Source organism: Polistes dominula, unplaced genomic scaffold (assembly GCF_049000335.1).
Source record: "Polistes dominula isolate Pdom_NZ unplaced genomic scaffold, Pdom_raw_medaka contig_49, whole genome shotgun sequence".
Taxonomy (NCBI): domain Eukaryota; kingdom Metazoa; phylum Arthropoda; class Insecta; order Hymenoptera; family Vespidae; genus Polistes; species Polistes dominula.
The window spans coordinates 98,667-122,694 of NW_028300914.1; the positions used below are offsets into that span (position 1 = coordinate 98,667).

The window sequence follows — 24,028 nt, forward strand, 5'->3', positions numbered from 1 at the left end:
CTCTTAATATTATTCTTAGAATAGTCGAGAAAACATACGCCATTCCAAGCTCGAAAAATTTGTCATAAGTCCTACAAAGTTTTATATAATGAGTCCTTTTCCTTATTGCATTTTATATAGATATATATATATATATATATATATACACTCGTGCTTACATTCTAACGATGACGTCAGATTTTCGGAGAAACTCATGTGCAACGTAAGATTCAACGTTCGTTTATGCGTATATACAAGGTGTCCTAGGGCTTACCAAGCAAATTGCGAAAACGTATTCTACGTGAGCATGTTCGTGCAGTTTGGGAAGTAAACCTTGGGACACCCTGTTTGTACATACGTCTACCTTGGTGTATTATTATACAATGTAGGTATATACATATGTATATACATACGTAACTATACTTATAGTTATGTACGTGAACTGAAACGCGAGCGGCTTGCGTTTGGTCCTGACTTTATTAAGTCCATACACGGAGGAGGACACGAACGTAATCGAGATCGTATTTTATCTTGGTCCAAGAGTACTCTAAGAGATAAATGTCCCGCTAAATTTATTCAGAGAACGACGAGAAACGACGAGAAACGACGAGAAACGACGAGAAACGACAACTCTTATCTTATCCTCTCGTACCGTGGATGCACGTAGATATTGGCTTGCCCACTAACTTTTTCCCAATTTTTAAATATGTACCTTCAAAATCCCTCCTAAAAAAAAAAAACAAAACTCATTTAAAACTCTTGGATGATCATAGCTTTATTTTACTTAAACCAACTCTTATTATGCAAAACTAGCAACGCCGGCCGGCACGCCCACAACGACAAATCCAATTTAATGTAGACCGCTATCGAGAATTCCTAATGCGCTCTGATCTCGACTTTACGTTCAATTTATTACCCAGTTCGTTTACTGAAATTTTCTATTAACGACATGGATCGTGAAGTGTATCTTTCTTAAGGCTAAAATCTTACACGTTCGGTGCCACGTGTTACCAGATAATTGCAGAACTAGTACTACAGAACTAGCAAACCTTTGCGAAATCTAATGGCATAGAGAGATTGAAAAATGTCATTTAAATATAATTTAATTAAATTTAAATGAAGTTTTTAATGATAAATAAAATAGAAGAAAATAATGATTTGCATATCACAATAACATCGAATAAATGAATAGCTCGTAAAAAGAAGATTTGAAAAAATATGTGATTTTTGTAAATTCAGTAAAGGTTGTAGGAAGTACCGTTATCGGAACACGTGTTCTGCTAATGACACTTGTTCAAAAACGGCTTAGCACGAAACGTGTTAAAACCTAACGTCTTTTAAACCTTGACGAGAAACGCCTCCACTCGTTCTTACTATCTTTCCTCTTGCTTTTTCTTATAAATATTTGATCGTTACATTAAAACCTAATATTTTATTATTTTCTTCGTTTATTCGTAAAATGAAATGCGTAGGAACTTCCTCCCCTGTATGATATTTTAATAGCAATGTTGCTCCTGTAATACGAAGTAAGTAAGTCCTAGGAATTTACGTATTTCATGTTTCCTAAAGTTGCTCTCTTGGCTATTAACCTCGTCTAAAAAAGTCTCCCTTTTTTCATTTCCTATTTTAATATTGCTATTATTAATATAACACACTATTTAATACACAATAACTACGTAGAAAAGTTGCATGTCACTGACACGCGTGTTAACAACACGCGAATGAATCAACGAATATTTCTCAACTCGGTATAATAAAAAATTAAGAAAATGAAAGATCGGTTCGACATAAATACGATCGTAATTCGATTTCATCCGAGTGAGTGAGGAAAAATTTAGGACGATCGTACGTCGTCGTGTACAAGGAACACGGTGACGGACGCATTTCGAACGAACAATTGCCGATAAATCATCGAAATGGATCGTACGTATCGTGATACGAACGAAAAGATTGTCCCAGATTCTTTTTTCACCGATAGCCCCGCTAACCAAGCACATCCCGAATCTTCGAATACAATCGTTGTCGTTATTCCCGAGAGAGGATCAAGATCGATGACATTATACGTCAGAAGATTTCGTATCGTCTTATACAAGTAACGTTTTAATATCGTTTCTTATCCTCTTGACGACGACGAGTCATCGAGTGCGAACGTAAAACTCAACTTCTCAACATAGAAACAAAATATTTGTTATGCAGGTTGGCCAAATTAATCCTTTCACAAATCAATTTCAACTATTTACAATTGAAATTCACCCTTTGGCAAGTCGTATTATCCAATTATTTGCATTGATACAAATTTTCTATTCGCGATGACATTTAATTGACAGTAGTGAACTGTACGAATGTAGTGATTGCGATCACCGATGAATACAATGGCTTCTGAAAAGAAAAAAGAAAAAAGAAAAAAGAAAAAAGAAAAAAGAAAAAAAGAAAGAACAGGCGTAATGATTGCGTATAGCCACCATGACAGACAATATGTAAAACATCACCGAAATGGAAGATCGAGGTAGTGGAAGTTGGCTCAATCGGTAGTAACGAAGGCGTGGCATACGAGATCAAGCACGTTCTTACTTCTCAACACCCCTCTGAGCATAGTCCCCGAACTCCCGAAGAGAACAATGTATCGACTTCGTCGATCATGCTAATGCCGTCATTAACGCCGATTATTACTTCTCCTCCACCTCTTTCTCCTCTTTCTCCTCTTTCTCCTCTTACCATGGCGCTGTACTTTGACTCTCTCTTTCTTTCTCTTAAAGGTTAAGTAACCAGTCCTATGAAGTTTCCATGGACTTTATCGTCTCAACCGACACGCCTTCCATCCAGTTCTACAAGCTCACGCTTACCGGTAGATAATGTAATTCAAGCCGCGAACAAATTGATTCTTATGGTATGTACATACTACCTGTACGCGCGAACCATGTTCGCACCCAAACCGTTTCGAGATTTCCAAGAAAATTTCATACCTGATATATAAGTTGCCTGTTAAATTCATCACTTTGTAATTCAACTTTGTTTTGTTGACAAATATTTGCACTATGCAAGAAGCTACAATTTATCTGGATTTATCGATCTTCCTTAGAACACTTGTGAATTTGATTAATATATTTGCTATGTAATCTGTGTCGTAGGTGTATCCCGGATGGCGGGGACGTCGATTACACGATGACGGAATTGCAACCGTCGCCGCCGGGATATCGTGTACAGGATGAGGCCCCAGGTCCACCTTCCTGTCTCTCGGGGACCTACAAGTATACGAGTCACGGGCACGACACCGAGACTAACAATTTCAAGGGTGCTGCCACGTCGTATACTCAGGAAGGCTATGGCCATAAGAAGAGTCCGTCCAGGACGGTGCCGTCTAACCAATACTATCGGCGTAGAAACGACGGCAGGAGGTCAACGGATAACGAACACGAAGGCACTAACAACATTGCAAGCAAAAAGACCCCGATTGCCGGTTACAACGAGAGTAACAAGAAGAATACTCCGGGCTATAAGAACGACAGCGGGTAATTTTAATCAACTAAAAGTTATTCAAAAGATTGAAAATTGCTCAAGTCTAATACTGATCAATGGAAAAATCGAGTACAACGAAATATGATTTCTTATATCTTTTTCATCTTGCTAATTTTCATCGTTTACTTGCATAATCTACGAATCATCACGGTAGGATGCAATTTGTCTTATGTTAATTTCACTAGTTAGGGTCGTTATTCCAGTATTAATAACATTGAAACTGGAGAAGGAAAGAAAAGAAATCCGAGATAATTGTAGGTCGGTTCGTATGGTCGTCCGTCTATTCGTCCGTCCGTCTATTCGTCCGTCCGTCCGTCCGTCCGTCCGTCTATACGTTCGTCCATCCTGCTGGTTGCTGCGCTTCCAGTTACATCGAACTTATTGACTATTCCATAAATTATGCGGCGTGCACATATCCTGGTAATAAAGTGGTTCAATGACACCGTATAAGAACGCGTTCGCTTGCTCGCTGACTTCGATGTCGGGATTACCACGTATCGTAAGTGATTCATCGCGTTAAACGCTAATAACAAGTCTCCGTCGTATTCATTCGTTCTTGTTCCCACGCAGAACGATGCGCGCGCTACGATTGTCGTCTTATTGTAGTGTTTATGTTCTCTTTATAATTGATTGCTTTTCGCACAAAGGCCTAATCGATATTCCGGAATAAATTATATGAAATTTATCAATTATACCTTTTGCCTGTATACCTTTAACAAACGATTCATCAATGACGTTGATGATTACAACTCGTTCTACTGCAAACTCGATAGTATTCATTAATTTTTATATTTTTTTTTTTTTATTATTTTTTTTTTTATTATTCATTTATACAAGTAATATAACAAAAACGACAACAACAATTCTTGGGTTCTGTTAGGTACAGCGAGACACTTGGATTCGAGAGTTTCACTCTTGCACTCAACGAGAGGGAGGAAGCCTCGCCACCACCAACACCACCAGTCAGAGACGCATCCAGTCTCAAAGGTGTCTGCTACGGACCAGGACACGAAAAATATCCATCCTGGCCAAGCGCACCCGAACGACATCCAGATGAAGAAATCCACAATTTGAGTCACAGTGGATCGCACCGTTCTAAATCCTGGACCGATCATACCAATTATCCGAAAGAGAAACCTGCTCAGTATACCAGACCACATACGAAGAGACCTAATCCGGCCTTCACTCAGCAGGTGAATTCTTCAAGGAACATGCATGCAGATATTTAACACGTGTTTTATTATCTTTCAATGCAATTATACACAAGCTGTCGCTTATTTGCATAAATCATCAGACGACAAATAGTACGTACTGTTTAATAATCTCGAGGTTGTGATCGACAATTATATTGACAAATTCTTATCGATAAACGTCACGTTTATTCAAGATGATACTTTGATTATGAAATTTTGCTTAAATAATCAGCGCTGTGTTTTTATATCAGAGTGGAATTATTTCTCTTCTTTTCTCTGTAATGACATACGAAACACTCGTTGCCGTCGACGCCGCCACGTCAGTTGGCCTCAAACCGTTGTCGAGTCTTCGCGAAAAGAAATAATATCGAATCCATATGATTGCTGTTTTAATGTTAAAACATATCAAAGTTTTCATACGTAATATATTGAGTCTTAATATCGCAAAACTTTCGTCAATTTTACCTGCATCGCGGCGGGCTCGATAAAATCTTTCTAGACGCACAGTCTCCTTTCTCTCAATGACGTAATCAAATGCTAGGAAACACCGTCATTGGTTAAAAGTGAATCCACACTTTGGGATTTAATGGTCTCTGTTTGCTCGCGTGTATCTGCAATTAGATGGTTGTTGGTGTTGGGTTTGGCGTTTCTATTTGCTATTATACCGATGCATGTGAAATGTAGGATCCTGATCTAGTAGGATGACTAAGAGATATCGTGTTAAGAAATGAAATTAAATCAAGTGATATAAGCTTGAAAGTTAACACGAGGGCTTATTTTACAGTTGAAAACGGTGATGGAACGTTGCGAGAAAATACCAGCCGAGACTTTCGAGTCACGTAACAGAAAAAGCGTCGAGGATGAGCCACGTTTGTGGCCTCGCGTAGATCGCGAGGGCAAGGCATTGGGAGACGCTGAATACGTGGTTCCGTCACCACCGGAAAGAGAACAACAGTCGGCTCAAACTCTTAGTCATGCTGATCTTGAAGCCTATGTTAGAAGTTATCAAGATCCTCAAGTATCGCAGGTAATTTAATAATTCCCCATTAATTGGTAATATTATTAAAAGTAGAGGAACTTTTGAGCAAACTCTGTTAACGAATTTTTCGGTGTAGGTGGATTTGTACAGAGAAACAGCATTGACGCAAGCAGGTTTGGAAGAATACACGAGGGTCCAACATTCTCAACAAGCCAGCTACGCACAATCCGAGGGTTATCACAGTTACGTTTCCAGCGTTGATTCCACTACCAACACACCATTCCTCGACAGGTAACTTCAATGTGTCATTATTTATAGTACCATGATCTATTTATGTGTTTCAATGAATTTGTCATTTTGAATAGACTTCGAAGAGACAGCGAAGCTGTTGCACAGAGATCAACACCTTCTTGGGAAGAGACGTCTCGAGAGGGCCGAGACAGTGTGGTGACAACATCGAGCGGCAGCGCATCTAGCAGTGAAACGTTAAAATGGCATGGTTCGATGTCAGACGTAAGCGTTTCTAGCGGATTACCAGCGAGACAAAGTACATCGGATAGGTGGCATCATGGCTCGATGTCCGATGTAAGTAGCGTCAATGGTGGGATTATGACTCAGAAGTCGAATAACGTTTGCCACGATAAGTGGCAAGATTCTATGAGCGACGTCAGTACTAGCGGTTTGTCGCCAACGTCTAAAGGAAGGCATAGCGAAAAGTGGCCGGACAAATGGCAGGCTTCAATGAACGATCGGAATAAACAAGCCCAAACTCGAGCAAGTTTACCGGCAGTTATTGGACACTGCGTGTCTTCTACTTCTGTTGGAGATATTTGTCAATCATCTACTGTTCGAGAAAACAATTGGCAGGAGTCTAGTATCGATGATGATTCTCTTGATAGATCGCAAAGTAACCATACTTGGGATGGTTCTATTTCATTGGACAATGATAAATATAGATCGGTTTCTCAACCAATGCCGCAAAGTCCGACTAGACAACAAGTTGTATCTACGAGTCCACTAAGTCCCGATGGTTGGGATATTATTCATGGTTCAATGTCTGATGTAAGTCAAACGAATGGCGTACAGTGCAACAAGCAGTTAATTGCCTACAGCGCCAGAGTGCAGACACCGCAACGACATCTTTCGGAGAGTGTGTTGTACTTGGATCGCGAACGTAATCAACGGAAATTGTATCCTATTAGTACTACACAGCCTCAGGAATCACCACAGTCCTCCTCTAGGTATTAATATTAAGTGCTTTTTAATATCGTTGATGAAAGATATATAGAAGCAAGCATTTATCTTTGAATGTTATTTTTAGAATGGCACCCACGTCACCGCAGCAATCCCCATTGTCGGTAGCCGAACGAATTAGCGAATTGGAGAAGCAACAACAACAACAACAACAGCAACAGCAACAACAACAGCAACAATTAATGCGTTACACGTATCTCGATCCTGAGAAACGACACAGAGTTTCTGATCCGACTTTGAAGGCTATTCAAAAGAAAGCACTGTTATCTTTTTATGAAAGACACCACCAAGGTTCTTGGAGATCGGAACCGCAATTAGCCCAAGGCTCAGGATCCTCTCCGCAAAGTCCTCCACCCCAACCTCCGCCACGACCAAGACCACCTTCGTCGAGACGAGCCAGTTCTGCGTCCGATTATGCGAGTGGCACGTGGAGAGAAAATTCTGCTAGAGGGCTAAATCAAAATTCTGACCTACCGAGTCCTAAGCATCAGCATAGCAACAGTTGCGGTAGCCTTTCTACTGATTTATTGGGTCCAGTTATCGTTGGACCTGCTATATCCATCGACGATTGGGTCCCAGAAAGACCACCCAAGAAGCCCCATCTTAGGAGCGTTTACAACGACCGTGTTCCTAGTCCCGATTTGCCGCCACCCTCGCCACCAACGGTAACAGAAAACGAAGTCCACGAATGTGACGATCCCTTGCCACCTCCGCCGCCTGAACTCAGCGAAGATTGTTATCCTGATAGCCCACGAAAATCTAGTTCCACTCACCATCAACTCGAGGAAGGAAAGATACATCGTGAAAGATCTTGCGAACGACACAAATCCGAAAGACATTCCATGAGAAGATCGAAACACAGCGGCAGCAGCAGCAGCAGCAGCAGCAAACGAGATCTCGATAAAACTTCAGGCAAATCTTCTCCAAACTCTCCAACAACGAAAATATCTTCCCAAGAACAAGATCAACATCAATTTGTAAGAACTTCGACAACACTAAAACACGTCGATTCCGAAATAGTTCATGAAAATGGTATTTCACCGGGTTTTGCTACTCACAGAATGATGAATACTGGCCGTTCCAGTTTAAGATATCCGTCGACTCAAAAACTTATGGTTAATGGAAGAATAGCAAGTACAAGAAGAATCTCGGAAGAAAGACCGTTCCAAGCCAGACCACCTGCGCAATTACCCGATCTCATATCTCAACGATACAGCGATTCTGGAAATCAAAGACCAGCTCCTCAAGTTCCTGTTGAACCGCGAATCATTCGACAAGAATCAATGAGAGTAGAAAGTACCAGGATTGATGCATCTGGATTATTGCGAAACGATTCTGGCCAGAGATTGGAATCCTCGTCAGGGCAAAGGCCGCAGCCTCAAGTACCCAAAAGTACTGATAAAAATTCAAGCACCACAAATCAGTCAAGACCGACGAATTATTTAGCTGTGCCCCCGGAGAATTCGAAAAATCATAGCTTTTCTCTCGGTAGTCCTGTAAACATGGGATACGAATTGGGTTCAAAATTATATTCACCCGAAGGAACTCCTCAAAAATATCACGAACCACCGAAGTACATGTCTAATCATTATTCTCGTCACAGTGACACGCCGCAAAGGAATTATTACGCTCTACCACCGAAATATGTCGATGCACCGAAACAAAAACCACAGCCTCAATGTCCCACGGATCGGTACAGTACTTCTTCACCTAGTTCTCCACCACCACCACCACCACCTTTGGCGCCGAGACAGAATACTCCTGGTAGGAAGTCCTTACCTCCACCTCCAAGACCTGCTCCACCTCATGCTATTCAAGGGTAAGTAGTAACAAGTAATTACCTTGTACTTATCTTGTAAATATTATAAATGTTAAATAGCATGCACTTGCAAGTGCATTAATTGAATTGCGAGCAAGTGTCTAAATCTGGAATGTCTTGTCTAGTGATCTAGTGATCGATCAATTAAATGAAAGATCCTCTTTGCGATTTATTAACGATCTGCGAAACTTTGCAAATCCTTCAAAGGCGAGTAATAGGTTTAAGCACATCAATCAACGATGAATTACAGATTAATTAGAAATGCTTTCGATCTTAGGATCGTATGGAATGAACTGCAACGATGCTGACTCGCATTTACTTTCAATTACGTATATGCAAATTACGACGATATCTACAACATCGATCGTACTTTATTTAATGATTTCGAGAGCGAGTCTGAAATGAACTTTTTCTGTTTTTCTGTTTTTCTTTTTTTTTTTTTTTTTTCCTTTTCAACTATTATATAATATAAGCAATAAAATATCATTGAAATGATTTCTTCTTATTTCAGATTTCTTCCGACGATTTTTTTCAAAGTTCCTAGATACAGATTCCAATTTTCTTATTTGGATTTAGAAAGATTTCTCCGAGAATCTTTCCTCATCCATCCGCAAAACTCGGATTACGCGGGATCGTTAATTATTTTCCTCTTTACGTTCGGTCGACCGAATCGCATGCATTACCATAAGATTATCATTGCAAATCTAACGGCACCCATTACCAGTCTGATTTACGAGCGTGTGACTTTCTCTGAATTACACACCGGACACGGATGGATTTAAATGGCTTTGTGTTTCGTTCCTTTCTTTGCTAACACACGTTAAACCTGTGATTTCAAAGAATTTTCAATATTCGATTACATTTACTTGCAAATACTTTAACAACAATTTATTGACAGAAACACCTTACCGAACAATAATTTGACTACAAATCTCGATTAACCTGCATGATATCTTTTTAAAAGGTCAGAGGTTAGAGCGTGAATAGTTTCTCACGAAATTGCGCGTTAAAAAGCGTCTTATAAATAGAAAGGAGCCTATTTGATCATCGACGCATGATTTTTCCCGTGTCGATCGAGCAATACTAATGACAATGTCGGTAAATTTGTGGTACATAGAGTAGACAGGATGTAGACTTGATCTCACGACGCGATAAATCTTTTCACCTTTCTTTTGTCTTCTTCTCGCTCTGATTGGGTGACTACTACTATTACTACTTGACTTTGGTAAAAGCCAAGTTGTGGTCGTCGTGTTTCCTCCGACACGCACTCTGACCTCCGTGATACGGTTCGACGAACGATCCCTTTTACTTATTTCGCCCTTCGACAGGAAGATCTTTACCAAACGATTATTTTCCTCTTTCTCTTCTTCTTCTTCTTCTTCTTTATCCTTTCCTTCTCCGGCGCTTAGGATAACCTTTAGGATCAGCAACCCAACCAACAGGTTCGAAATGTCAGAAAAAAGGTTAAAACGTGCGCTACCACGGGCGTGTTGGACTATTCTGTGCCAACAGAATAATCGTGTTCCTTGTTTTCTTGATAGAACCTACGTAGAACCTACGGAAGATTGAACCGTGTGAGAACCGGGCCGCCGAGTCGATTCACCGAAACAATTCGCCTAACTGGGACAGACTTGTGTCGAAATCGCTATTAGAATATATGCTTATGGTTTAGATAGGACCTATTCAGGATAGTTGTCAATTGTTTAGCCGTTTCAAGGGTAGGTAGAAAGTACTCCCTACTTATCGCTGGATCCTCGTTAAGTTTAAGGTGGAGTAGTCAGGGGGAATAAGAGGAGAGAAGGCTTACTTCTATTTACTATATTAGCCTCTCTTAGCGTGTGTTTTCACTTTTCGTATCGTTGGCCTGCTGTTAGCTGCTGCTGTTGCACCTGCGCTAAGATAATTGGCCCGTGAATTCTTCCTTCGAATGCGTTATTGGCCTCGTGACAACGTCGCAGTTAATGTTTTTTCTATCTCCAAAAGAAAAAAAGGCCTTTCTTTCTCTCACTAATTTTCTTCAAAGTTTCAATCGATAATCACTAAAGTTTCTCGTGAAAAAGAGAGAGGAGACTACTACTAGAATAAATCAAGCAATACTTAGAGCGTTCTACATCAGCGAGAACGAGAATTCGTGAGTCACGATTTGATGCATTGAATATCGTTTAAAGTCTATTTACTTTCTTATTCGAAAATTAATGTCACTTCAATTAGCTTTGTCTTTATTCTGATTGTCATTTCCTCTTTCATTTATTCTACATATGTTTATCTTGACCTTGTTCTTACTTTATTGAAATATCTAGATTATTATCTTGTTACCTTGTTATCTTGTCTATATGTATACTTGGTCATTTGTTGAATTGAAACGTGTCAGTGAACGGCAAGTATTTTTCTACAATAGCTTCAAAGTTACGTGCTATTATAATCTGTTAACGTATGAAGCTTCACTTATTGCATATATATTGATAATTATGGTTTGCAGTTTGTTCATTTTATCTATCGCCATGTCTCACTTGGGAAAACATACTACATGCACGCACACTCTTCTTGAACAACCTTTCGTAAGGTGTAAACGTCCTCCGTAGGTACATTCTGCTGCTACTTGTTTGGCGGCTCGTTAAGAAACCGGGTCAATTTAATGCTATCGTGACTAATTCTAAGCTGCTTTTACGAATGATAGCGCTAATACATTTCTCGGCTGATTAAAATTCTTGAAGAAAAGAGAAAAAGAGAGAAATGTTTCTTAAGAGAGATCAACTTGGTATATGGTTTCGTATAAGATTACAAGGACGCCTCGAAAAAGGAAAGATCATGAATGCAGAAAAAATTGAAAAAATTAAAAAAAGAAAAGAATTAATAAAAAATAACACGTAGAGTAATAAATTATTTTCAAACAGTTACCACGATCATTAATCAAATTGTCCGAGATTTTTAATCTGCAATCTTTAAGAGTATAAGCGAACGTGATACGCGAACGAGATGAATAAAAGCTTGTAAGAGCTCGTTTCACAAAAGATTAATTAAAAGAGTTAAATATACGCGAATACATCTGTGTTTATTGATTTTCTTAGCGTAATGCGATAAAAGAAAGATGAATAAAATTGGAGGATCGTCCGAGCGTGAATCGTTCTGGTTAGAACTTACTTATAATTAGTTAGGAAGAGCGAGATGGCTTTCGAGAAGATAGAAAAGGAAGAAGAGAATGGGCACCGACTCGAGACCGGACGACACCGGACGACACCGGACGACACCGGACGACACCGGACACGAGCTCACGGAACCGTCTCGAGGAACAGTACACATATCTTCTTGGTGACATTGTCTTACGAATAAATGCTTAAATTGTCGGGTATTATTAACCAACCGATTTACCGTTATAAAGCGAGTCGAGAAATAGCTTGATTTTAACATTTCTTCTATCTCTAACTTGTTTTTTCGCTAAATAATAGAAACATAAACAAAAGCATCCATTTTTTAATATTTTCTACAACGACAATATTTTTGTTCTCTCCGAAGAAGGTCGAAAGATACAAATAAAGGGTTCTTCTTATTATAATATTTACGCCATACGCGATTGTAGATTCTGAGAAGCAGTTGTGGCTGTGGCTGACGGAAACTCGGCACTCGGCACTCGGCACTCGGTTTGTTGACTCGGACGCCAGACGATTCAAAGTCGTAAACATTTGAGATCGTTCAAACGTCTTCTCGCCTTTTCTCGTAAACGTCGCGTGAAACGAGCTCGAAACACAAGCAGTAGAAAATATTTTAACTGATCCACCATCTTCGATGAAAGATTGATCAAGTCGTACGTTTAACATAGGATTTTATTTCTCGATAGTTCTTGCCTACAAAGAAGGCAACTCCAAAGGAACTTGGTGTAGTTGTAGGCTTAGGGTTTGAGTACATTGTTGCTACAAAATCGCTGGAAAATGACTGTAAAGGTCGCTGACATCAAGACCGGTGGTAGCAGAGCACCGTAGAAGCACCGTAGAAGCACCGTAGAAGCACCGTAGGTGCACCTGCGTTACTGGAGGAAGAACCTACGGACGTAGTTAAACCACAGAAGACAAGGCAGATGCATTTACCTTGGCACCTTCTCGAGAAGTACCTACCACCACCTTATGTTTTTTCTCTCTTATTTCTATTTTATTGGGATATCTTGTTTATTTCAATACTATTTATTATTATCCAATTTTTCATTTATTACAATACAAGTTTGTCTTTAATGAAGTCTTTTTTATTGGAATTTGATTGATTGTTTATTCATCCAAATCTGATTTGATTCTCGAGTCGCTTTAGTTAGTAGGATGAGATTATAGGGAAGTTATAAATAACTTGGCACGTAGCAGCGAGCTGCTCGCATTCCCATCTTCGTGGAATTTATTCGCGAGCTTAAGAATAATCATAGACGGAATGGAAGGAAAGAAGAAGAAGAAGAAGAAGAAGAGAGAAAGAGAGAAAGAGAGAGAGAGGGAGAGAGAGAGTTAGATTCCTGAACGAATAATTCAGGAATAATTCATAGTCGACGTTTCATATTTCAAAGTTTTCCTACCGTTTTTCGTAGGAAATTAATTACTTGTTGAAATTAATCAAACAATAATATTAATGTAGAATTTTAATGAAATTTTTCTTTGTACATTTAACGTTAATACCGATCAAGTAAGAATGATGACAATGTTAAATACAAGCTGAAGTTGTTTGCTATTTCGTTCCTCAACTTTCTTGGTGCCGACTAAAGAAAGAAGCCGAGACATTCCTCCTTAATAAACCACCTAGTGGTCGGTGCCATAAAGAGAACGGTAGATCTTGATCTCTAATCGACACCGTCGAACCAAGAAGCAAATGCTTTACCGTCAGGAGGATGGAATTACGAGGGTCTGCAAACTCGTGGAACTCGTCGAATTTATTGAACGAGCAAAAGACACTTTCCGAGAGAAAGAAACATCGAATCCTAATGCAAGATCGATTGCACACCTTTTCAATTTCCTTTTTTCCTTCCCTTTCTCTATTTTCATTGGAAACTAACTCGCGCATTCAATTAGACAGAGATTAGATAACATTCATCGAAATTCACCATATTCGTTGATCATTTTCATGCACTATTTAAAAAGATACAAGAAACTTTTCAATGTTGTAGTCATGAAATATAATATAAAAGTCAATATCGAAATATTGTAGGCATAAATCTGGAAAGGATCCGTTCGTTCATTCGTGAAACGCTAAGTATGGCTTCTTTCGCGTGGCCATTTGTGGTTAATTCGAGGCACGAACTTTCCCGGCTCTCTTCGTCAGACAACGCCTTCGAACTATTACGATAAGAAAAATATCTTACGAAGAGGTACCGTTGCCCTCCTTTTCGCAATCTATCTTCCATTTCGCTTGCAGGAACGAGAGCGAACTTTAAACGCACTTTCTACAGTGAGTGTGCTTTTTTCTTTTTTCTTTCAGCACACGCTTTTCCTTCTCTTTCTCTCTTGTATTTTACGGAAGTGCCAACGATAGCAACGAAACACGACAGAGATAAAACGATCAAGTAAAGAACGAACCAAAAATTCCAAATACAAACAACTATCGGACGGATGATAATGTACAGTATGAATAATCTCTTATTTCTTTCCCTTCTACGTCCCTATTATATTATTTCCATTATTTTTCTGGACGATGCATAACATTGAATAAATAATGAAGTTTTCTCTTTGCTCGAAAATAAATAAAAACCAAGGCAAGATGATCGATCGAGATCATCGAGATAAATTAATATCAAGTGAAAATAATTGATCTTTCTTACAAATAAGAAAAATATTATGATGGTTCGTTGAACAACGACACTTTGTCGTCGATGAAATGACTGTGATGATTATTAAATACGTCGTCGGTGGGTAGTGCGAAAAGTGCAAGTCTTGCTTTTGGAAAGTAGCCAGGAAGGTGGTCCCTCTTCCGTCTCTGTATTTTGTCGAATCACGTTGGCGAAAAGTAAGAATAGAAGTATTCACAAGCCAAGAATTTACGAAAGTATCTCAAGTTTTTCTATTCTGTTAAGTTTGTATTTACGTAAAAAACGATGCTTTTTCGATTTTTTCTGGTGTTCATATTATTAAGAAATGTTAGTGAACAGAGAAAAGAAAGATTATCCAAGTCGACGTAAATGCGTACGTCAAACTCCCCTTACCTAGGACAATCGCCGGAGGCTGTGCTGGTTTTCTGTCTCGGGACACAGAAAAGCTGGTTCGGTCGATCTTCGCAGAGACCTGTTATTATAGGGGAATGCGAAAAACGAGGACCGGACGGACGGACGGACGGACGGACGGACGGACGGACGGACCTCCATGGATCGAGAAAACGATAGAAAAAAATCTACGTTGGTTCAACAACCGTATTCGACAATAATCAAAAGTACACTATTTAACAATTACACTATCATATTTTCTTTTCAATTGTTATAAAATTTGTCAAAATGTGCCGTTCGATCGTAATTGTGGCATGGTGTAATTATCGAAATTATATCTTTGGATGTTTCAACGACAGAAAGAAAGAGCTCAGTAAATAAAATAAAACGAAGAGGGAGGGAGAGAGGGAGGGCTATTTAGTGAGAAAGCTAACAGGGATAAAATCGAACCGGTTTTTGAGAAAAGACGAATCAAACTTCGATCGTCGACCTACCATAGTATGTGCTACTACCGGTAGCAACTTGCTCATCGTCAACCTGTCAACAAGAGTATACTAGTTCGAACGTTCTACCTGCTCGTTCAATCCAGATCAATACTTCAGATAGAAAGACGACGACGACGACGACACATCAAGTCCCCCCTGATCATCGTTCCTTCATCCTATTCTTGCCCAAATCTAACTTCCTTTTAAGCTATTATTTTGTTTATAACATTTTTTAGAAAACACTTCAAGAGATTCGTATATAATTCCGAAAAGAAAAGTAAATAAAGAAAAAGAAGAATATGCTATCGCAGTTTACCTTGTTCACGCATGCAGTCTGTTCTCTCGTATAAACGTTACCCCTACCCGGCCGGCAACTTACTCCCAACCTTTTACTTATCTTCCTCGGCCCGACATTGCCCCTCCATCATCCTCCCACCAGTCTTTCACGAACCGTGCTCCGAGTTATATCGTTGACAGCGTTCTGCAAATCACTCTGTCTTCTTTCTTTATCTTTTCTTTCAACTATTTGAACAGCTTTCTTGACAACTGTCAAAATCAACCTGTTCTCAAATATTGCATTGCATTTAATCGTGAAAAAGAAATATGTGTTTTTCCTCCTGTTCATCATTTTCAATGATGGAATATAAATCATTCATCGCGATCGTGAAATTATAGTTTTAGTGTTATTCTGCTGTTCTGTGCAGTTTTATTGTGAATTATTGGATCATTTTTCTCGTATGCAACAATATGATGTCATGGATCGAACAATGACCTGACGCCCATCCAGTGACAGCTTCTCCATATCGGTCATTGAACAGATGTTGAACCTGAATTCTCAGAGCTTGGTTTATAACATTGGCAGCATGGTTTTCGGAAGTAATAAATTTCGGATACGAAGGTACTAATATGGTTTTTTTTTTTTTTTATACACCTTTTTACATACTCGAAAAGGTCCTTAGAGACTAAACACGTGTTAGAAATTATAGAACGGACTGTAATATTGTTGTTCATTTTGCAGATAGACAAAATTGTAGGTTTTTTAAAGTGTTATTATCCATTGTTAGACTGATACGAAAAGAACGACGTAATACCGACAAATCCATTATTCATAAGTGCGTTAAACGTACAACCTTCTATATCTCGAAAGGTATTATCCTTATCACGAACAATTTCATGTAGGCTAGTGTTAGTCCACATAAGCTTGGTTTCACGTTTCGAGCGCTTGCTTGGCTTTGGCGTCGAGCCTAATCGATACTGTCGATTTCCCCTTGGCGACCACCATTTCACCGTAACAATCACTAATTTTACACTTCACTTCTATTGACTAAACTTAAACACGTTCGTTACTTCAAATCCTTTATCATCGTCGTTCGAATGGATCTTAGGTCATTGATCTCATCACATGTAAATCCAATACTACTATCTTAGAAAAAGATTATTTATGAACATCGAGTACGTCAGTGGTTCCCAAACTTTTTTCATTTATTCCCCCAGAATGAAGTAAAAATAAAACTAATTTGATTGAACAAAATCTAGCTTTGCACGAATAACACCCCAGAGCACTAAAGTTTCCATTTTGGTAACCACTGGACTATGTCATTTTTTTGCGTTCTTACATATGTAGTAGTTTATTGTCAGTTCATAAAATATTGACAGATAACAAAAGAAATAGTAAGAAATTACTATCTTATGTACTATCTTAAGAGCGTCGTTGAAAAAAGAATACTTATTGGAATGCTGTTTGTTCCTTGTGTTTATTTATAAATATTAAAGATTATTTGACAACATTATCATCTTATCGGAATATCATTGATAAGCTTATAAATACACTTGGTTATAATCCGAGTAATTTTCCTAGACACGTGATTTACTTGACTAGAAAGTATCATCTAAAAAAAGTTCTTTTATACTTTGGAGAGTTGCAACTTTTTGCACGTACACGCACACGCACACACACACACACACACACACACACATTCTTGTATAAAAAAATATTTATAATTTATATAAATAGTCTAAATTGTTGAAATTCTCTTCAAGATAGTAGAATAAATTTGTTGTCTATCTTTGATACCTAATTATATACGCTCTGCTAACAACGTACACGCGACAGCTTCATACGTGTAGGTCGCTAAGTTTTACAGGTGTCGGTTTACCTGGTCTAAGAACTAACCGAGCGAGCAAAGCCTGGGAACTATTCGCTCGACACGACCGCAAGAAACAGAAAGAGCAGCTAAGCAAAGCGATTGTAGCCATCTTGTTCTCTCTTTATTTCTTTTCATCTTCTTTCTCCCTGTTCGTTTTCCTTCTACATCCGATGTGAGACCATTCTCCGATCGATATTCTTTTCAGCGCAAGGACGCACGCCTTTATTTATCGAACGACGATCGAGATTCATCGAGCTTGAGAAAGAACTCTTTCGATCTCCAATCTAAAACGTTTCGAACGGAAAGAAGATGACTAGGTTCAATTCGTTTCATTCAACCAAATGGTGTTCTCATTTAATCCCTTGTAATATGATACCACCTTGTGTTTATGTACCACTTTGTTATTTCTTTCTTTCTTCTTTTAGTCTCCTCGAAATATTATTAAAAGAAACAAAATATCATTATATATAGCGGGTTAATAATTGATTTAGCCTCGTATTTCCGTTTGTCGGGTAAGGTTGTTGTTGTTGTTGTTGTTCTATGCGAGTATTCACGTAGCTCGCTAGATTTTTTGTCGTGAATAATTCGAGCGGAAAACATTTGGCCATTCTTCAGTGGTATTCGCCCTCTTGTTATCCTTCATTGGATAACACGTGGTATTGCTCGAGCGTGCTAATTATATTGAAATTATAGCACAAGATATTGCTATGTTATTATACGATTAACCGGAAAATAATATACTAGTAGTAGTAGTAGTAGTATCTAATAGTAATAGTCGATACCTCGAAAGTACGAAACTACGTCCGTTCAAACTGTTAATCGTATAATACTGCAGTCACTTTGATTGGAAATCTCTCTGTAAACATATTTGCCACAAAAATATAAACTCGTATAATTTGTCTAGACTTTCGGAACACCCTGTAGATACTAGCAGCAGTACATATAATATTAATTGGAGAGACCTTGCAAGAGATCAAATTTGTTGACGGGACGTAATTTTGTGCTCGGTGATATTAGCAGCGACGATCTTTCACTCGACGTACAATTAGCGATACACCAGCAGACCCTAATTGCGCTCACCTCGGACGGATTAACAGGTACCTCGTGGTGGTATAACCGATCGATAAGGTCTTTCTCGATCGATCGTCGTTTGGCATTACTTTGAAAGTGCGCTCGCTTATCTTCCTTCCTGTCGTTTCAATGAATCTTTAGCTAAAACTTTTAGTAGTAGTAGAGTAGACTCGTAGATCCAGTATCCTCTCTCTTTCTGGTCTAAGCACGCGCTTTCGGATCGGCGGCCTCGGGGTGAAAGGTAATGAGCCGGCACGGTAATCTCGCTTAGAAAGAGGAGATACGTCTCGATACACCGATCTTTCTTTTCTGCCATCAAACGGCGGATGGGCTCGTTTGTCCTACGTCAAAACCCTATTTCACTTTTCATTTGATTTCCTTTTTTTTTATTCATTTCTTTTCGAAATTTCGTTATAAAAATGGACGACGACGACGACGACGACGACGAAAAGTATAAAACACGACGAACGATGCGTATTTCCGTGAGATAAAGACGTTCGACGATTTACGGCAGGACGAGTGAGTCCGCCGTCCTATGACTTTCCGCTTGATTTATGGTGCCTTTCAAAGGGGTTCTCCTAATGCTCCTGAGCCTCCTATGAAAGAAAAAGAGATGGTTGATTCGGTGGCGAGATCGATCGTGCCAGAAAACTCGACGTTTCGAATTCCCTTCCGTAGAGAGAAAGCAAGTTTCGCGAATAAAAACATCGGCAGATGATACTAATTATAAGTTTGCTTAGTACTTTTTCAATATCTTGCAATATTTTTCAATTAGATAGAAGAAACTTTTGAAAATATTCTACAAATTATATTTTCATGCAGATTAGTATTAGAAATTGACGTTTCAAACACCTGTTACGTGTCTGACTTTATTGAGACTACATGGAGCAGCGAGCGAATACTTAAATATATGTAATTATAAATAAGATATTATTCATTTTTCATTACTTGTAATTAATTTTATTGATTTATATTGTTTAATGTTACGTTAAGCATAAGAAAAAAATCATAGTTTTGATTCCGCGAGCAGGATAAGAGAAACTTATTATTAGAAAAATCGATCGAGCAATGAGTTCTGAGAAATCGAGCAATCGGCTACGACTGCATCTCCAACTGCATCTCCAACTGCATCTCCAACTGCATCGAAGACTGGTATCAGAAGACTGCAGTGTTGTCCTCTCGGTTTCTTTTCCTCTTTGCCATTAGCGAGGAATGTCAGAAGAAGAATCATTTACCGCGTCGTAATTGCTACAGCGAAATTGAGTTCTTAGACGAGATGGAATTAGTAGTCGAGGTCGAGTCCATACAGATGAAATTTAGTATTTTTGTTAATTCGTTGTTCGTTCGTCGAAAGAGACTAAAACATTTGTCATGGTTCTTCAGTGGCTACTCCTATTAAATTATTATTTTATGGAAGAATTTGATTTTCATTAGAGAATTGACAATGAACATCCTCGGTCAGTTTGCAGAAGGTTAGTTCCAGGTAGTATCTCGAGCATAAGGTCGAATGTTCTTTTAAGGTGGCAAAGCGAAACGTTCTTTTAAGGCGTTAAGCAGCATGCCCTTTCGGATTACAACAGTTAACTATGTCGGATTCTTTTTCCTTCGGTTGATGCTTGCTTCTACTCTTTTATATCCGCTTCGCCGGCTCCATTACTTACCTTAAAAATCCATCTTTTCCCCGTTATCCTTTGTCTTTCGTAACAACTTCGAAAGAACCGCCCGCCTAGTTCTCATAATCCTATTGCTTTTTTACATGTCGCGCCATTATTTTTCCATCTTTCTTCTCATCTTGCTTCATTTATTACCATCATTTCAGCCATATTTTCAGCTTTACCTCTCCTATCATCTTATTATTTGATATTCATATTTTATTTATCATCGTACAAGTAGTTTTTCCTCCTGATCTGAAAACAGATGATCTATCTTTTCGTTTTAGCGATGATGATTTTTTCTTTAATACCGTTTCATTTCTTTGCAAAAGCACAGTTATAGAATCTTCGTTAATTGATTTTTTAAGCAAAATAATCATTAATACAGAAACCAGTCTGAATTCTAATCTATTTCTAGGAAATATAGGCGATTTCTATAGAATAGGCGATTTCTGCCATGTAATCGCAAGCGATTCCCACGATTGCTACACCGATTCGCAATTACTCTTCGTCATCGTCAAATCAACGTTTAAACGTTGATTACTCAAACGAGAACAATATTTTCATTAAAGGATGTTCACTTTGTTAGAAAGAAGTAAGATCTTGTAAATACAATGCTAGATCTTTTATTATGACATTAATCTTTGTGTAATCGCATTAGAAAGTATCATACTTTGACTTTGTCACGACGAGTTCTCGTATTTTTCGTGTCTCTTCCTTTGCGAATGAATGATTCCAACTCGCTTGCTTATCTTTATTCAAATGTCCATGTGAAAAATTAGTTTCCTCTCGTCTAAAAAAAGAATACGATCGTGCCTGTTCTCTTCGGTGTAAACATTCACTTTATGTTTGATCTATATAGTTGAAACTACGTAGCGCTTGAAATCGATGCAACGATCGAGATCTCAACATCTGTCGTCACAGCTGTGTCGAACCGTTTGCCAAACCTTTTCCATTCCTACCAACAGAATTATCTACGAATACAATCCTTCATTTCTCGATTGATATTCTTATTTTTCCATACAAAAATAGCAGCACATAGCTCATTTTTTCATTTTGCCAAGTAATTTAATTTAACGAAATCAAATGTTGTTCGCAACGTTAGATGCTGTACTTTATTTACTTCTTTTTCATTTCTTGTTTATTATTTATAATTCTTACGACCGTATTCGTTCTCTCTTTTCTACGTTTAAGTATATCTATAGAAAGGTAAAGCATACAACTCGTTATAGTTCGAGTCATGGTGAGCGCGAATTGCGAGAAAAGTAAAACTGGAACGACGAGTGTTAAAAGCGGAGAATGCAAGGTATGCGAATGAAACGCTAATGTAAGTCTTGAGACTCATCTATGCTCTGATTTCGAAATACCGAGATTTACAATCGTCGAGCTTGTGCTGCTGCATTCTGTCCTTCGTGATTGATCGTGACATAATCCCTGGAATATCACTCGAGACCATCAAGAGAGTATCATAACGGTAAATATTTTTTTTATTTGTACATTTTAATCGGATATAAATCGAGTTGTATTAATAACTCGAAGAAGAAGTTTAACTCGAACTTTAAAAAGCGACTAACGGATAATCCAGTTTACATCTTTGAAACTCAACAAACGCTTTTGGTATGGCACAACCCACGACGCGAAAGTAGTGCTCGACTAGCCTCGATTCAGGGAACTAAATTCCTATTTAGATGCGAAACAACGAACAATTCAGGTAGCACCTTCTTCGGGTTCCTTTCAATAGCCCATTCTTTTCTCGACACTGACAAAGTCCGTAATCTCCTTTCTCCGGTCTTTTAACAACCCAACGAGAGGACACAATCTTGATCTTTGATCTTTACCTGTACATTATTTCATTATTCCAATCTCAAAACTTTCTCAAATTGTTTCTTTAAACAAATGATATTAGTAGAAGAACATCGATTGCGATGATTGAAGATGATTTTTAGTAGAAAAGAAGAAGTGCGTGCAAGGCGACTTGGTCGAACTCACCTCGAGTCTGCACAATAGCAATAAGTTTATTAACAACGAGTTTATTGTTCTCCTCCCAGAGCTCTCAGAAAGCTGATTGCCTTCTCGGATATCGAGTTTCTCATTCGTGCTCTCGAAGGAAAGAGAAAAAGGGACAATTTTTACAATTGTCCTTGATATTGAAGGCCGTAATAAAAAAATACTAGTATACCTACATTTGATTGATTGTTTTCAGCGATTGCTGCTACCGAATTTAATGAAATCCATCCCTAAGTCTTGTTTATTCTTGTGTACATCGATCATCGAATATGTCGTGTAAAAAGAAGAAATTTATCCCGGATGTGCATAATTAATAGTTAGTGAAAGGGAACGAAATAATTATTATCTTTAACGTTTCTCCTCGAAGATAATTTAAGTATGCACGTAAGCGCGATCGATGAGATCCATGTTTATGGATCTCAACGTGTTCCCTCTGTCGCCCGTATAATTTTCCTTGTCCTTCAAACGATTCATTCGCATTCTTAACTTATCTGTTCCCATAAAATTCTATAAAACAATTTGTCGTACGAGTTCGACCGATAACATCAACGCGCGGTATGAGTCATTATTCTTTTATACGGGTTTAAGGCTGTTCGTGTTATAAGAATGGTCAGAAAATATGTCATGTAAAATGAAATCTATAAAGTCTGATCAAGAAAATAAATGGAATAATATATTAAGTTGATACAAAAATAGCTATGGCTTTATAATCCTGATCCATGGTAAGTAGAGGAAGTGAAAAATTCTTACGGATGCAATCCTATCGTCCTTGTCAGAGAATAAACTAATGTAAGAAGAAGAAGAAGAAGAAAGAACGTTTTGTTGGGTTTGCTCGCGGCCATCAACTAGTATCGCATTGGTCGTATGATTCACTCAGGTCGAGACCTCGCATCCGACCGGTTGTTGCTCGAGCAAACGATAACGGTTCGAGACTCGATTAATACGTAATCCCTTAATTGGCAAACGACATGAACCTACTGTTTGCGTCAATTTTGAATTCGCGGAAACTGAATAAACACCACCGATGACGATTTCCGACGATGATCATTTCCTTTTTCCACGGACAATTTTTCACGGATAGAAAAGAAAAAGAAGCAAAATTCGTGGCACTTGACCTAAATATTAGATGCTGTGTAAATAGGGGAGCTCGCTTTAGAAATAATTACTCTTCTCTTTCTATCTCGCATCAAAGAAACATGATATAAAGTTATGTAAAGTTCTTTTATGATTTTCCTTCCTACCACCTCGTTTCGTCACGCTGCATTTCACGGTATAACGGTAGTAAAGATCGCGATAATCGGATAAATCGAGCGTATTTTATAACCATTTCTATGTTAATTCGACTAAAAGAGAATGCTCTATATATTAGCAGTTATCTTTTGACTCATTTTATCTCCATTTTATCTGTTTATTTGACTTCTACATCTTTTTATCGCGTCATTTAATCTTTAATTATACACTATAAGCTAATAAGTTCTAAATTAGTATTTTCCTCAGTATTTAGAAACAAATTCGTTGTTTGTATAGAAATATTGTATTATTTAAATGTATTTATGTATTTTGATGCAACATTAATTTGATGGTATGTTGGTAATTGATAAGACAAAACGGTAAAACAAACGGTATTAGACAACTATGAATGAGCAAAGATAGATTCTCGTAGCAGTATGAAAGCTAGCTGTCCGATAAGAAAGACATAAAAAAGCACTGGCACATAGCGATGCGGGTGCTTCCGATAACTCGATAAGCACACTCTTCCCACG

General features: G+C 38.3%; 1 protein-coding gene across 2 annotated transcripts in view; it reads left to right on the forward strand.

Annotated features, from left to right (window-relative positions):
- Positions 1-24,028, forward strand: part of Shrm (shroom) — a 97,347-nt gene that overhangs the window by 57,079 nt on the left and 16,240 nt on the right. Inside the window, exons 2-8 of one of the 2 annotated variants that reach the window (XM_015326620.2) lie at positions 2,736-2,866; positions 3,108-3,488; positions 4,376-4,688; positions 5,473-5,715; positions 5,804-5,958; positions 6,033-6,908; positions 6,989-8,740. In XM_015326620.2, the coding sequence (XP_015182106.2) occupies positions 3,142-3,488; positions 4,376-4,688; positions 5,473-5,715; positions 5,804-5,958; positions 6,033-6,908; positions 6,989-8,740 (3,686 nt within the window). In that variant the 5' untranslated portion in view covers positions 2,736-2,866; positions 3,108-3,141. The remainder of the gene's footprint in view (positions 1-2,735; positions 2,867-3,107; positions 3,489-4,375; positions 4,689-5,472; positions 5,716-5,803; positions 5,959-6,032; positions 6,909-6,988; positions 8,741-24,028) is intronic. The other variant, XM_015326621.2, reaches the window with a different exon arrangement.